This window comes from Protopterus annectens, chromosome 5.part0 (assembly GCF_019279795.1).
Source record: "Protopterus annectens isolate FY-2018-M chromosome 5.part0, PAN1.0, whole genome shotgun sequence".
Classification (NCBI taxonomy): Eukaryota; Metazoa; Chordata; order Ceratodontiformes; family Protopteridae; genus Protopterus; species Protopterus annectens.
Window position 1 is genome coordinate 1,003,122,552 of NC_056735.1, and position 16,490 is coordinate 1,003,139,041.

The 16,490-nt window shown below is 31.7% G+C and overlaps 1 protein-coding gene across 3 annotated transcripts in view; it reads right to left on the reverse strand.

Moving 5' to 3' along the window:
* Window positions 1–16,490, reverse strand: part of GRIK1 (glutamate ionotropic receptor kainate type subunit 1) — a 1,940,968-nt gene that overhangs the window by 1,405,485 nt on the left and 518,993 nt on the right. For all 3 annotated transcript variants that reach the window (XM_044072744.1, XM_044072745.1, XM_044072743.1), the window contains exon 5: window positions 963–1,130. In XM_044072744.1, the coding sequence (XP_043928679.1) occupies window positions 963–1,130 (168 nt within the window). The remainder of the gene's footprint in view (window positions 1–962; window positions 1,131–16,490) is intronic.

The window sequence follows — 16,490 nt, forward strand, 5'->3', positions numbered from 1 at the left end:
GAACTGGATGATTTGATGAGGATTCACAAATTCACCATTGGAATGACTGGACTCGCACTACAAGAAAAAGGAGGTATGGTATAATGGTGGGTAATGAAAAGGCATAAATGGTCATAAGACTCAATTGCTTTGCATTTCCTATGGTCCTGTGATCCAACTACAAGTTGTCCTAAAAATGATACAATTACTGCCAATCTAAAATGTGCAGTATTCCCCATGATTGTGATAAGGGCACTGCAACACTGTTATTCTCATGAACGACTCTCAAATGCTCCTGTACTCTGTCTTTTAATGTACTTTCTATTTTTTTCTATTCAGACCAAAATATATCAACAAGATACTTCTAGTAAAAGTGTAACTCTCTTAAAATTAAATATACGCCATGATTCTTATGAAAATAAGTTAGAAAAATAGTTTAAAAAGAAAGAACATTTACTCTGACATACAGTACTATTAGTCCTTAGGCTCCAACACTATGATCCCATGCAAAGCACGTTTGAGCTGTATATTGCCATATTGCCCTACTGCTTCACAACCTCTTGTAAGCTCTCAAAATTTGGATAAATAGTCCACATTGCTGACCACTGTTAATGTTAAAGAATAGTGGTAAGAAACTGTTTTACAGACACCTAACCTAGAAAACAAGTACAGTTGAAAGATATTAATATGCGTCATCATCTTTTATTTAGTCAAGCCATTTCCCATTCCATAACACATAACCTTAAAGCACAGTTCAAAGCTAAAATACACACAATGATCAATGTTCTCCCCAGGTAATATTACTGTACAGCAACTGTCTCAGTCAGTGCACTGTCAGCACATGTTTTCTCTTTGCTGCAGAAATGCCATTTTGTTGGTTTTGAGCTGAACTCTAATGTCAGTATTAGTTCAGTTATTAATTTGCAGCATTAAATGATTATTTGCCAGCTTGTATCAATTTCAGTTTAATATAGTTCACTTACTGTCATTATGTCATAAAGTAAACCAGTATCTGGCTTTGGTGGCATATGATCCATTGACCACTTCTCAATAATTGATGCAACTTGTGGACTGTCAATGTTTAGAAGACGAAAACCAGTCATGTTCACTCCACTGTACCGATAAGGTTCCAAGTCCAAAGCAAACAAGTCCTGCAAAATATAAAACATTTCATTACTGTCATTCTTATATCTTCTGTCCAGGAATAAGATACAATCTCGATAACACTGGAGATTACTGCTTAGAGGTAGTCTACACTATTTCGCTGAAGACTGCAACTTCAATCTGTAAGAAATTGTTAACCAAGTTAACTATCATCTAAACCTTTTACCTCAAAAGGGCAACAAAACATAGATGACAGACTTTGCAGACAAAGACACACATTTTATTATTCATTAAGATATCTTATGTTGCTGATAGAATTATGTTTTAGAACTGAGATACTGAATATGCTGTTATCATATTCGAACAAGTTTAAGATGTGTATGTAGAGTCACTGCATAACTATTGGACACAAGAAAGACAAAAACGCACTGTTTATAGTTATGATGCAGTAATGCCTGCACTCTTGATTTTAGCACACTTCATCATACTATGTAATACTTCTCAGAACTCATATTTACTTTATGAAAAGATGTTTTTCATAACTTTTAGTGTCATTTAGTAAACTGCTTGCTTTGTTTCATTAATTTTGTTTTGTACATCTACTGCCAAACAAGAATTCCACGGAAATTTAATTTTACTTAGAAGATTAGGCACAATTACTATGGTATTGAAAGTACATTATTACTATTATAAACTTTCTGCTGATTCACATAAATTTCCAATTTATCATATATAACTGCATATTTCTAATTTACTTAGCTGTTTACTTTCATGTAATAAAAAATATTTGTTAATGAGCTTCTAGAGCATAGAATCTTTGTAACATTTGTGCAGGTCTTTTTAATGTTTAAAGTTACGGTATGTATAATATCCCAGCATGTTAAATATGCATTTCTAAGAAAGGTAAGCTAACAGATCCCACTTATTGATCCTTGCACACTTTCTATTGCCATGACCTAAGCACAAGTAAAACTGATGTACCGATATGTGACATTTGGGGGAAAGTCTCATCTGGTTGTATTCCAAATAACTGCTAAATGTTTGAAATATGTGATAGTAAAATGACCCAGAGCAAAATATTTCAAACAGTATTTTTTTTTTTTTTACAGGATGCAAGCACTCTACACCTTCAAGTACTGGAGTTAGTACCCTCATACCCACCTTACTTAAATATTCTAACTCCATGTTTGCACAAATATAGAGAAAAAACAAAAGACCGCAGACAGTGAATAATTTCTGAAGCACAAATACAAATTAAAGCAACAGTAGATACGTGTAGTTAATGCTGCTCACCACGATAAATATCTTCATATGTCTACACATTTCTGCTTCTCTATTAAAGTTTTATGTGTGGCTATGCCACATTTGATTAAATGGACTTTCAACCAAACTGGCATTCAACTAAATGGGTTTTCAACCATTTGGGTACAGGATTCAACCAAATGTAATGATGTTAAATTAATCTATCTCTGAAGTATATGTGTACACACACACACACACACACACACACATATATATATATATATATATGTGTATGTGTGTGTGTGTGTGTGTGTGTGTGTACAGACAGATTATGCATGTCACCATGCTACTACACATTCACTGATCAAAAATCTGAAAAATAAAAGAAAGCATCACTTTTTCCAGTAGGGCAAGCACCCCACAAATCCCAACACTGTCTGATAATTATATGTAGTAACTCCAGGTTAAAGAGCAAATTCGACAACACTGAGAATCATCCAGTTTGCTACTTTTCTCCATAGATGTCCACTGTTTTGTCAGCCAAACTGTATCCACTAAACATATGTCAACCAAAGCACTGTTCATCAAGCGGAGCAGATAGTGTATATATATATATATATATATATATATATATATATATATATATATATATATATGTGTGTGTGTGTGTGTGTGTGTGCGTATGTATTACACAGAAAACACAGAGACAGAGAGAGAGTAAGAGAAAGGAAAAATAAAAGATACATGGGTCTATGGTTGTATATTAACATCAAATGTATGAATGACAAATAGACAAAACTTCGAACTTCATATGGTTGAGATCATAACACTGAAGCTTTGAACGGTTTAAATGGAGATGACTGTACAGCGCAGAACAAGAAATGTACCTTTCTCTTCACTGTAGTGTGATCTCAGAGTTGGTATGTTTAATTAGCAATGGGTGTACGGGGTGCAGGGGCGGCTTGTCCCCTGAATAAATGTAAAAAAAAAAATCAATTTTGTTTTTATTTTTTTATTGAAGTTTCAAACTTTCAAAACTTCAGTGTTATGGTCTCGGACATATGAATTTTGAAGTTTTGAAAGTTTGAACTTCCGAGCAGATCCTTTTGCATATATGTATTATACTGATGTACTCAATACATACATAATGACAAACATACATATACCTATATATCTGCTCATGCACCAAATGCCACAAATAAATATTTTATTACATTTTAAGTTCTTTCATTCCAAGTTACATAGACCTTCATCAAAAACAAAGTATACATTTGCTTCCTTCTTATTAAATACCCTTAAAGGCACCAAACTTTCACAAGTATTTAAAGAGATACACCCATATATACATAATTAGTACATAAACCATGATGACCATGTATTCAGAGAACAGCTAAAAGGCACATTAATGAAATGTCATCACTGAGGTGTGGGGCAAGGCTCAGTGACTTTTACCACTTTTTAACTTCTTTCTGGCTTTGTGCACTTTTTTCTTAATTTCTTTAAAAATCTGATCATCCTAGTATTCTAGTATATAGATCCTTCCTACAAATGAAATTCATTAGCACTCATTATGCATGCATTTTTGAGATCTATGTCATAACTGCTGTTTTGAACTCTAGTAAGAGTACAGGAAATAATTAAATTACTTCTAGACCACTGAGTGTTCATATAACCTTGAATTGTGCAGTTTGTTATTAGCCAGTGAGCTTATTTGAACTGTTTTTTGTTTTACAGTGTTATTGTAAGTTGCCTGTGTTTGTGCAGCCTTGTACTCATTTGTTCAGAGCTGCTAAACACTATGCAACCATGTTGCTGATTTAAACTGTTTTATATTGGATTTGAGTAAGTACCAGCCTAGAAACTTCACTTTCCCTATAAAACTGACCTAAAAGAACTCCTCGAATATTTAACACTGAGCAGCTGCCTAAAGAGCCACCAGTTTGTGCAAAGAAGCATGTTGCCCTTTGTTTGCAGGCTAAGGCTGTCAGTTTTACTCAGACAGCACTTTAGTAAACCTGGTCAAAACCTCATTAAGACCACACCCATTGCAGCCCACAACGGTTATAATCAGAACCATGGTGATGCACTTTCCAACTGTCTCTGTAGCCAGCTTGGTTAAAATTCACATTCTGAAACAATGCAACTGTTTCATGTTTACTAACAGCCACCTGCTACTTAAATGTACCAACACAGTGTGTGGGAGATGTAATTATATAATGGCTCTAGAGGCAAATCTCTCACATAAGATGTCCACATTTAGGAAACAGGTTGTTAGTAGCATACAACACCACACTACAGCTATCACACTAAATATAGGCCAAACACATACACCCAAGGCTGGATCCCGCACTAGGTGACTTAGGCAGCTGCCTAGCATCCATTTTAAGATCCTGTTCTCAGAATCTCTGTACATCTGCTGCTGCTTTTTAATTTCCTGATTGCTGTAGCCAGTGAGACAATGAACTGGATCAGTGAGAAAGTGAACTGGACATAACATGTAGTGATTAAGATTTATTTCCTGGAAAGGGCACAGGAGAGATTTATTTGTGAAGTGGGTGTGCAGATATGAGCTGTTTTTTGTAATCACAACATCAGGCGCATGACAGATTTTCCACATGGAATGGACCTATTAATAAGACACTGTGTGTGTGTGTGTGTGTGTGTGTGTGTGTGTGTGTGTGTGTGTGTGTGTGTGTGTGTGTGTGTGTAGGTGTGTAATGCCCTTGTTAGGGGGCAGTGTAGTTAAATAGCTTTCACAGACTTAAACTCTTTATCTTAGCTACAGGCACCAAGAGCCTTGATCCTCTACACTGACTGCCAATCATCAATTAGCTTTTTGACTTTGGTAAATCACTGAGGATTACAGTCAGTCAATGTCAGTCATTAGAATTTTATAGTTTGTGTTTTACAGCATACATGTTGGTGCACAACCTGTTCTGATAACCTTCTAAGTGATTTACTGTACTCTAATACTCTGATGTTGTCTACATTTTTGAAGAATATCTGTGATTTTGCCACATATTTATACTCTGACCATAAGCAAGTCACTAACCAGACAGTGCTTTGAGGCAACTGGCAATTTAGACTAAGCCCCTCAATGGTCCCTAAGACTGTAAGCCTAACAACTAGTACCTATAAAACAGATTAGTTATGGTGTAAAGGAAGGAAATTAGCTGTGTTCCTTGGTGCACTTAATTTTGACAGCATGTTTATTTAGCTCTAAAGAAAATTGAAAGCATGAAGTGAGACTTTAATGGTAATATTTTAACTATAAAAACATTTTTAATTTAGTTTTTTTTGCAAATACACAGGTGTAAAATGCACTGCATTTGTGTTACAAAAGTTTATCTAGCACTTAGTGCAGATGAGTATGACTTTGAGCTGTTAAAGCACTGCTTCTTGCAGTACGTGGCTTGATTCCCTTCATCTGCATTTGTCTTCTGTGACTCTGCCAAGTTACTTTACCAGACAGTACTCTTGGGATGTCCCTGAAAAGGGACATATGTCCACTGGGCTGTCCCACACTGTTAGCAAATGTGCTACACATTTTGTCTTTTGAATTCTTGCATCCTTTACATAGACCTTAATTAGTACTTCATGTTAGTTCAGTATGAATCCCTGCACATCCCTTGTAATTTAATGGGTTGCCAGATGCATTTTCAATAAATGCAAGTTTCAAGATAAGAACTATTTACTGTTTCTCATGCTGCCTATTTTCAATATGAGAGTGTTTTGTTTAGAAATTGCCTGTCAGTGTTTTTTTCTTTAAAATTTAAAATAATAGTTTTAAATGAAACTGAAATCTGTGTGATAACTGTAAAAGTAAAGAAGAAAACAGTATTTATGCTGACAGCCTCTACAGTAATTTGGGAGAGACAGACAAGTAATGGTATATTGGTTTGGTTGGCAGGGGCACCAATTTAGTACCCACTACAAGGCCCCTTTTATCCATGATCCAGACCTATTAATTATTTTGGTGTGTGCTGCAACAATACAGCATTATTAGCCATTCAAGTAGGTCAGAAGAGATAGCTATTTTTGATGACAGAGAAAGCATGGGGAAGTTAAAAATGAGATATAGTTGTCCTACAAGCATGTAAGATCCCTCACCCTGCAAAAAAAAAAAAAAAAAAAAAAAAAACAGTATTCTACATGCAATAATGTTTCTGATTTGTTTTATAACATGATTTATTGAGCAAAGCTGCTGAAGCATTTAGATTGTCTGTAATTGTTTTGCTTATTAATTTCACTAAAGAATGAATTAATTCATTAATAAGCCTGGATTGTGCAATATAGTCTCACCATGTTGCATTTTAGTAATATATTTTTTTGCAGTACATTCTTTTACAGCTTCCAGCAACAGAAAAGGGTTTCACATTTGTCAGGTTATACAGTCTGCATTACTTGGAGTGATGACCAGGACAGTCTGGTCTTCAGCATCCATTATGTATTTCTTGTTGCAGAGTGCTGCGGTACAATCTCCTCTACAAGACTGAATTGTAAAGGATTTCTGCATTTAGTTAAAACTGTTATTCTGGCAATTAGTGCAGAGGAGTAAATCTCAAACTTACTAATAGGCTATTTCCTGTGGCAAGGGTGCAGGTTTTGATACTTTCCACCTTTATTTATCTACTGTGTGACATTGAGCAAATGACTTAGACAGTGCTTTGGGGCAACTGGAGCTTTGAGCCAGGCCACATAATGATCTCCTGGAAAGCATGTCTAGTAACTATGAACCTGTTGTCATTGTTTGCTAGCCACCCCCTATTGCATAGCTGATCTAGTTCAGGAAATGTTATGGCAATATCAGCAGCAGACCATTTGCAATGCAACATAGGTAATTTATTCTTTTTTTTTTTCAATAATAATTCTTTATTATTTTTCAACTTGTTCATACAAACATTTGAGCGAGAAAAGAAAAATAGGTAATTTCCAAACAATGCTAGTAACAACAATTCAACAATATATGTACACTATTTACATGAATGCTTCCATCATTTAACAAAAAGCAATAAAGAAGAACATATGAAGAGTCTTATCAGTAGGCCTAATATCTTGTAGTAATTTAATTTCTGATCAAATTTGATTTTATAGTATATATGTGCAGGGGTTTACCTGGGCTCGGTACATTAAGCCAGTATAGTATTGAAAATTTGTTCACAGATCTTCAAATTATTTATATGTTTGCTATGGTCATTGATTAGTAATTTGTGGGCTAATATAATTTCATCACTAAAATCTTGAAGTTGTCCCATGAAGTTTGAGATGGATTCAACCAATTTGTAGCTATGTAGAGTTTCATTAACAAACAGATATTTATAAGTATGGTCATTTGGGATCTAGATAGATAGTTTGGAGGGATATGTAATATCATAAATTCCCAATAAAGTGTTGAATTTTGATAACCCATCTTTTGGAGTTGAGGTTTTAAAGAATTCCAAAGTTTGTATATACATTTACAGCTCCAGAACATGTGAAGAAGGTCAGCAGTCTGATCTTTACAGTATGGGCATTTAGGAGAATTTTTAGAGTTATATTTATGCAAGCTAAGTCGTGTATAGTAAGCATTATTAAGTATCATGAGTTGGGTAAATGTTAACTTTTGAAGAGAGATTGATTTTACTGTTAAATTAATTGCTTTTAATATTTTACTTTCTTCAATCAATGGTATTTTTTCTATCCAATAGTTTGACAAAAGAACTTGATTTTGATATTTAAAGTCTTTTATTAGTTTATATGTAGATGTTATGAATTTGGTATCTTGTAGAAGGGCTTGCCATAGATTTGTACATTTTGTTAAGTCCTCATTATTAATGATAAAATCTTTAAAGTAGCTTAGGGATAGATCTTTAATCTGTCTCAATATGACTAAGTATGATTTAGGAAGATTCATTTCCTGTCTTAATTCATGAGTTGAATAACTCAGATATGGGTATATATCAAGTAGAGTTAAATTAATTATAAGTGGAAAATTTTTTAGATCTATTAGTTGATTATTAATTCTCAGGTTGGGATTCCTACGAAAAGGTTGAAAGGTCATCATATGTTGGATAACATTTAATGATCTAAAGAGATTTTGCAATAATGTTATATATATTTTAATGTGTTCCATTATGGCATATGATTTATACGTGTCTTTTCTTAGGAAAGGTAATGATTTAGGATTAAACGTCAGGCATACAGCATGTTTGTAATTCAATTTTAGCCAGTTTGGTGACCATTTATTACTACGTATATCATAATTAGCAATTCTTAAAATTCTATTAGAATTTATTATTACATAGTATGTTTCAAAGTTGGGTAAGTCTAAACCCCCTCTAGTTTTAGGAGACATCAATTTGTCGTATGATATTCTAGTTTTCCTTGGTTCCCATATAAATTTAGCAGATTCCGTGTGAATTTGTTTAAAGAACTTCTTGGGGATTAGAACTTGAGTAGATCTGAAGATATATAATAGTCTGGGTAATGCGTTCATTTTAATAATTGAGACCTTTGCCAGTGGTGGTAATTTCAAGTTATTCCATCTCCTTAGGTCAGATAGAATGTGATCCCAAATTAGTTTAACATTATTGATATAAAAGTCTTTATTATCTGTGGAAAATGTAATACCTAAATATTTAATCTTTTCTTCAGATTTTACTTGCCCTACCAAAGGTAAAAGTGAAAAGGGTTTCTGAGTTTTTAAAGGAAATAGATTGTTTTTTTTAGGTTTATTTTGTAGTTAGATATTACTGCAAAGTCTTCAACAGCTTTTAATAGTTTTATGGTATCTGAAACTGGTGTTGTAGTAAATATTGAGGTCATCCACAAAAGCAGCCATAGAGATCTTGGTACCATAAAGTATTGGGGCATTATGGTATATATTTTGTTTAATATGTAAAAATAAAGGTTCTAGATATAAATGAAATAATATGGGGGATAAAGGACAACCTTGGCGGGTTCCATTTTTAATTTGTATTCTTTTGGAAAAGTTTTTATTGATATATAAAGTTGTATAAGGATTAATATATAATATTTGTAATGTTAGGATAAAATTGTGTGGTATGTTAAAATATGGTAAAATATCAAATAAAAATCTTATGCTAACTCTATCAAAGGCCTTTTGTGCATCAATAATAAGTGCATACATATTTAAGTTCTTTTGATTGACATAAGAAATTAATGTATGCAGTGTTAAAGTATTGACACTGGTTTGTCTAGCAGTTAAAAAAATGGCTTGTTCATTAGATATTATTAAATTCATTATCTTCTTCAATCTATCAGCTAGAATAGAAGTTAAGATTTTCGTATCTATATTTAACAGTGAAATGGGCCTATAATTATCTGGGTTTTGAGGATCCGAATTTTCTTTAGGTATAAGAATTGTTTTGGATGCATTAAAGTGAGGATCATTAATTTTATTATTAATTATATAATTAAATGTATATGACAGTATTTTACCAAAAGTATTACAAAAAGTTTTATAAAACTCTGCAGTAAGACCATCTGGGCCTGGCGTTTTATGGGATTTCAGCTCTTTAATTGTATTTGTTATTTCTTCAGTGGAAATTGGTTTAATTAAATCTTTCTGGGAGTTATCATCTATTTTCGGGAAATTAATTTTTTGCAGAAAGTCATTATTAATCCCATTTGTAAGTGATTCATCTTGATCACCATAAATTTGGGAGTATATCAATTCAAAGGTATTTATAATATCTTCAGATTTTGTGTATAATTTGTTCTTGAAATGTATTTCTGAAATTTGAGAGGGTGATTTAGATTGGTTAATTATTCTTGCTAATGCCCTTGATGGCATTTGAATATGATTAGCATATCTTGCAAGCATTTTATTTTCATGAAATGTCAACCTGTTATTTTGGATCAAGAAAAGGTCTTTCTGACATTTTAATAATTCAATTTCTGTTTGTTATGATTCTGGATTAATTCCTGATCTAGTGCTTTAATTTTAGCCTCTAACATTTGTACATCTCTGAGTTGGATTTTTTTATAATACAAGGCTTTTTGAAGGAAAATCCCTCTTACTTGAGCTTTAGTTGCCGCCCATTCGATATCAGGTGTATGTTAGGTAATTTATTCTTCAAGGGCACCAGGCACTACATTTGTAAATGAAACAGTGAAATGCAAAGTTGTTTGCTGGCAGCAGCTTCTACATTAGAAATAGCTCTCTTTAATGTAGAATTATTCAGATGAACTACTTCTGCAGAAATTGTGCATATTGACTTGCCATATGTTATTGGATGGTTAACATTTCTTATGCTGCCATAAATACGATTTCAATTTAAATTGTGCTATACCTGGCTGGATCATATGTTATGATGCTACTGATTTTTATATAGTTTAATGTAGTTCATCCAATGCTACCGATAAAGTGCATGCAGTTTATTTCTTTAATAAGGGGTACAAACCATTAACAAATTGCCTGTAACTGCTGGTGGGGGTGTGAGCTTCCTCTGTATCTGGTCATTTTTAAACATTCTTTATTTTGACTTTGCAGGACTAGTGTGTGTGTGTGTGTGTGTGTGTGTGTGTGTGTGTGTGTGTGTGTGTGTTTGTGTAAATTAAGTGGGAATACTTTGGCTACTGTGTGTTTGCATGACACAAACTTGAAATGCATGATTTTTTTAAACAGTTTTATTGAAATTTAATTATAACAATTTTATAAGCAATCACATAGAATTATACAGGAAAATATATACTACAAAACTAAAAATTGGATGACATACATTTATCCCATACAGATATATAAATAAAGTTAACAAAATCATAAAAAACTAAAGTATATGCAAAGGCATCCAGAATTCATGCTCAAAATATAATAAAGTTATCATGTTGTGATATAATTAATCAATGAAAATGACAAAAAGTTTATTACCTATGAAGTAAATTCATATTTTTCCAACAAATTTTGTAAATCGACCCACAAATGGTGTTCATATGTCCTACTAGTTGCTCTAGAAGTAATGGTTTTAATTTGTAAATGACAAACTTCTTTTAATATATTAGTGAACTCATGAAAAGTTGGAGGAGATTTCGAAATCCAGTTTTTTGTTATTGTCTTTCTAGCCACTGTCAGTATGGACCAAAGAAATGGATATTTTATTTTTCTAACACACTGTGGAATGGGTGTATTAAATATAACCAGAGATTTGTTTAATATAAAGTTATCTGAAAAGGTGCTTGTAATAAATCATTTACATTCTTCCAGAATGTGGTTAAATCAGGACAGTCAAAACACATACGAGCCCAGTTGATGTCTATATTAGAATTACATCTATCACACTTGTTTTGTTTTTTGTTAATTCTATTCATTAATTGAGGTGTGTAAAATGATCTGTTCATAAATCTCTAAGTATATATTTTCCATTTCAAGGAAAATCATGTTCTCCCAGCTGATTGTCGTATATTAACTTTATCTTGCTCACTTGCGAGATTATTATTAATTGAATTATAGTAATTCCAGTAGTTATGTGGACAACAACATGTTTCTTCTCTCAACATTCTGTATATAAAGGAGAGACTGCCTGAATATGTATGTTTATGTAGTAAAACTGATTGAAAGATTTGTAATAAGATCTTAGAGTCAAATTTACTGTTAGATGGTATTAAATCTAATTTATTATCTAATTATATTAAAAAAAGATTGTATATTTAGCCATGTGGAATTATCAAAACCATATTCCTGTAAGATAGTCAACTGATTTGGTCTTGTAGTCAGATGTTAATTGATACCAGAATTTAAGCTTCTTTTTAAAATAAGTTAATCTTGTTAGAATCTGAGGTTAAAAAAGTCTCTTGTGTGAATGCGGGTCTATAGTAGAACATCGAAGTTTCACAACTTCAAATGGCCTAATATCGACCCCTATTCAGCGAATGTTGAAAATAGCGAAGCTGCAGAACAAAAAATTTCTTCCTAGGGAAGGAATTCAGTTGGCCGTTCCTGTGGCTTCGCTATTTTCAGCACTGTGCTGGAAAGTTATGGGTCAGGATCAGGTAAGTGTGCAATTGTGTGGACGTGAGCGTTAGGTCGTCGGGTAGGTGAGTTAGGGTTAGAGCGAGGGTCAGGTAAGTGTGCGATTGTGTAGACATGAGGGTTAGGGCGGAGTAGGTGAGTTAGGGTTAGGGCACGGGTGAGGTGAGTGTGCGATAGTTACGGACCTTAGGGTTTGGGTTAAGGTAAATGGAGTGGTGTATGTACAGTTTAGTGTAGGGTTAGCTGTAGGATTTTAGGTGTACGTGTGTGGATTGCTGTTTTTTTGGTGTGCTTGTGTTGTGTGTATGTGTGCTGGAACAGCAAATTTTTTCCCTGGGAAAAAATTTGCTGTTCTGCATGTTCAATATTGTCAGCATTCACTGAATAGGGGTCGATATTAGAACATTCAATGTTTTAAAAAGTCGATGTTCTAATATAGACCCTGTGAATGCCATAGGAAACAACAAGAAAAACAATCTTTGTATTTGAGATGTTTATATATAAAATTCCTAAAATTAATTATAATGCTATGTAAATAGCTGTTAGTATGTATGAGAATGTGGGTGAGAAAATAATCTTTTAATATCCATAAAATAGGGCTATTTATGCATTCTAATTGATATATTGAAGGTCTCTTAATAAGCTGTATAGCTGATGCTTCCCAGAAAGATTTCCATTTTGCAGAATATGTAATATCTAAAAGTTGTGTGATTGTTCTGATTATAGAGGAAATTGAGTAAAGATATGAATCTGGAAAAGCTATTCCACCATTATTCCAACTATTAGTGTGTTGATTAATTGTAATTCTAAGGTTTTTTTTGAGACCAAAAGAATCTGAGAATCATGGAATGTAATTTATTGATAAACTTTTTTGAGGGTAAAATTTGAATAGATTGTATGATATATAAAAGTTTGGGTAAAATTATAATTTTTATAAGAGTTAGTCTTTCTTCCACATTGAATAGAATAGTGTTCCATTTTGAAAATAAGTCTTGAATATTTTGTAAACATTTATTGTAATTTAGGTGTATTATTGATTTTATATCTTTAGCAAGTATAATTCCAAGGTAAATAAAATGATCTATATTAGAAGTATGCTGAGTATTTTCTTTAGATTTTTTATTACTATTATAGTATATGGGTAACATTTTAGTTTTATTATCATTAAAAGACAGACCAGACATCGTCTGAAAGATTTTATTTGAATCAAATAATGACAAAATTGAAGATTCTTTCCTGTTTGTGGTGATAAGTATATCATCTGCAAATAATTGGATCTTAACCATTATATATTTATCTAACTCCAGAACTTCTATATACTTGTTTCTTATTTCATTTGCCCAAGGTTCCATAATCAGAGTAAACAATAGAGGAGAAAGAGGGCAACTTTGTTTGGTACCTTTTATGATTGGAATTTTATTTGAAATATAAGATCCTATTTTGATATATGCAAAGGTTTCTTCATATAAATGTTTTAGTAGATTAATAAAATTATATGAGAAATGTAGGTATTCCAAAAGAATAAATAAATAATCAAAATGTATTGAATCAAATGTTGCATTTATATCAAGACTAATTAGTGTTAGATTTATTTTTTATTTGGGGAAAAAATCAATAATAGCTAGTGTTTGTTTTATATTATCAAAAGTACTTCTATTAGACATAAATCCAGTTTGGTCTTCATCTATTAGTTGGGGGTAAGAATCGCTTTAATCTTTTGGAAAAAAATATTCATCAACATCTTATAATCAATATTCAATAAAGATATTGGTCTATAAGAAGAACACAATTTTGAGTCTTTGTTTGATTTAAGGATAGGGGATATAAATGTATATTTCCATGATGGGGGTATAGAAATATTACTGTGGGTAGCATTATATACATTATGTAGTAAGGAGATAGCCATTTTGGGCATAATCTTGTAAATTTCTGGAATAATTCCATAATTTCCTGGAGCTTTATTAAATTTGAGTTTATTAATTTGATTTTGTATGTCAGTTAAAGAAATTTGGTTATCAATAACTTAAATTTGTTTTTTATTAAGTCTATTATATAGATTTGTATTGATACAATTTTTAATATTATCTTCAGATTCTGTTTGTTGTTTGATTGATTTCATGAAAATGGTTTCTATGGTTTCTAAATTCTTCTATTATATCTTGAATACTATGAACATCGTTTTTTTTCTTTGTAGAATGTATTTCTTTAATATGGTTATGTTTATTTAATCTCTTAGTTTTATTCTTAAGATTAGATAGGTATTTAGGATTAACCGAATATGCAAGAAATTTGTATTTTTCTAGAATTATCATTGTTTTATGATGGAGTATAGATCTATATTCTTCATTTAATTTATGTATCTCATCTCTTATAATACTGGAAGTGAGATTGTGTTTATTTTTAATATGAAGTAAGTCCAATTTATCCTGTATAATTCTCAAGTCTGTATCCCACATTTTCATCTTATTGTAGTACCATTTGTTAATTTGTCCATATAAGTATGCTTTTAAAGCATCCCAAATAAATATATCCTGGGTGTCAGAAACTGAGGTTATTTGTATAAAATTTTGTATCTCTTCTTTTTAAAATGATTGAAAATCTTTAAGTTGTGTAATGTAGGCTGGAATTATTTTAATTTAAACACTAGGAATATTATTAATATTAATTTCCAATAAAATGGTATTATGATCAGAAATTGGATACAATATAATTTTACTGTTAACTAAATCCTGAATTATCTGTGTAGAAAGTAATATTCTATCAATTCTGGAATATGATTTGTGTCTATTAGAATAGAATGTGTATAATAAAGAGTTATGGTCTACAGAATCAAAAATATCTTTAATTAAGTGTCTAAGGATTTTAGTAATTGTTTAGCTTGAGGTGTAATTTTTCTTTTTCCTAGAGTGGTTGTATCTTTTAGGTCTAGAATACAAGTGAAGTCCCCTGCAATAATAATATGACCCTGAGAAAAGGATATTATTTGATTCAGGATTTGTCTTATAGTATTAGTACCTATTCCAGGAATCCACTAATAATTTATTAATGTGTATAACTTCTTACCCATTTCTACAATATCCATACAAAGTTTATCTTTATTGTCTTAATATGTTTTAATAATTATGGGTGGAGGGGATGCTTTATTCCACAAGATTGCTACACCTCTCTTCTTCTTTATATATTCTGAGCTTACAATAATTGTATATTTGTTTGTATTGAGACATTTAATATTATCTTTCATTAAATGGGTTTCTTGTAAAATATTAAATTAGGTTTATGGAGGGCTAGATATTTAAATAGATTACTTCTTTTATAGGGATTGTTCAAACCATTTATATTATCTTTCAATGTGATCATGTTATATTATTATGAGTGTAACATATGCTTATAACTTATAAATATCATATACAACATATAAGAATCTCACTCCAAAAAATATTTTGTTTAAATTAAACAAAGTAAATCTAAAATCATTGTGGGAGGTAAACATTGCATAGACAACATATTCTGTGTATTCTTTCATGTAAACTACATTGGATGTCAAAAAACTTTTTCTTGAAAAAATTATTACAAAAGCTAAATTAAAAAAGCACAATAAAGTTCCCCGCCTGGAGTTAGAAACTCCTAATCTCAATGACATATGTTACTGAGATCAAAACCCTAAGCTGTAACAACAGTACACATACTCCACCAATAAATAAATTGTGTAACTGAAAACAAAGCAAAACTAGCATATGGTTTCTTATTAAACACCTAGTATCAGTTTTCCAAATAATTCATCTGATATGAAAGATTATTAGTATAATTACAATTCAAAATAGGTGACTGTATATGACCAAAAAAACAGAAAATAAGATATAGTTCTTATAATCCAGAAGAAGCTATCTACCTTATTTCCCCAGCCAGATAGTTTCAAAAAATAACCTGCAACCTAACCCGATATGAGTTTGAGACAATTATATCTATTGAATAAAGCATGCGCTTCAATTAATGGTATTGAAGTAAAATATTCAGTGTAACACTGAAATCTAAAATACATGTAATAAAATGATTAACTGTATCTAGAAATATTCACCTTCAGAAAATAAACCTTACTAATGCTGTGATTATATTATTAGGATGAACATATTGAACAGCTATTTACTCTGCAAAATATAATCAAACTAAGATAACAAATACTTAATGTCTAAAACAT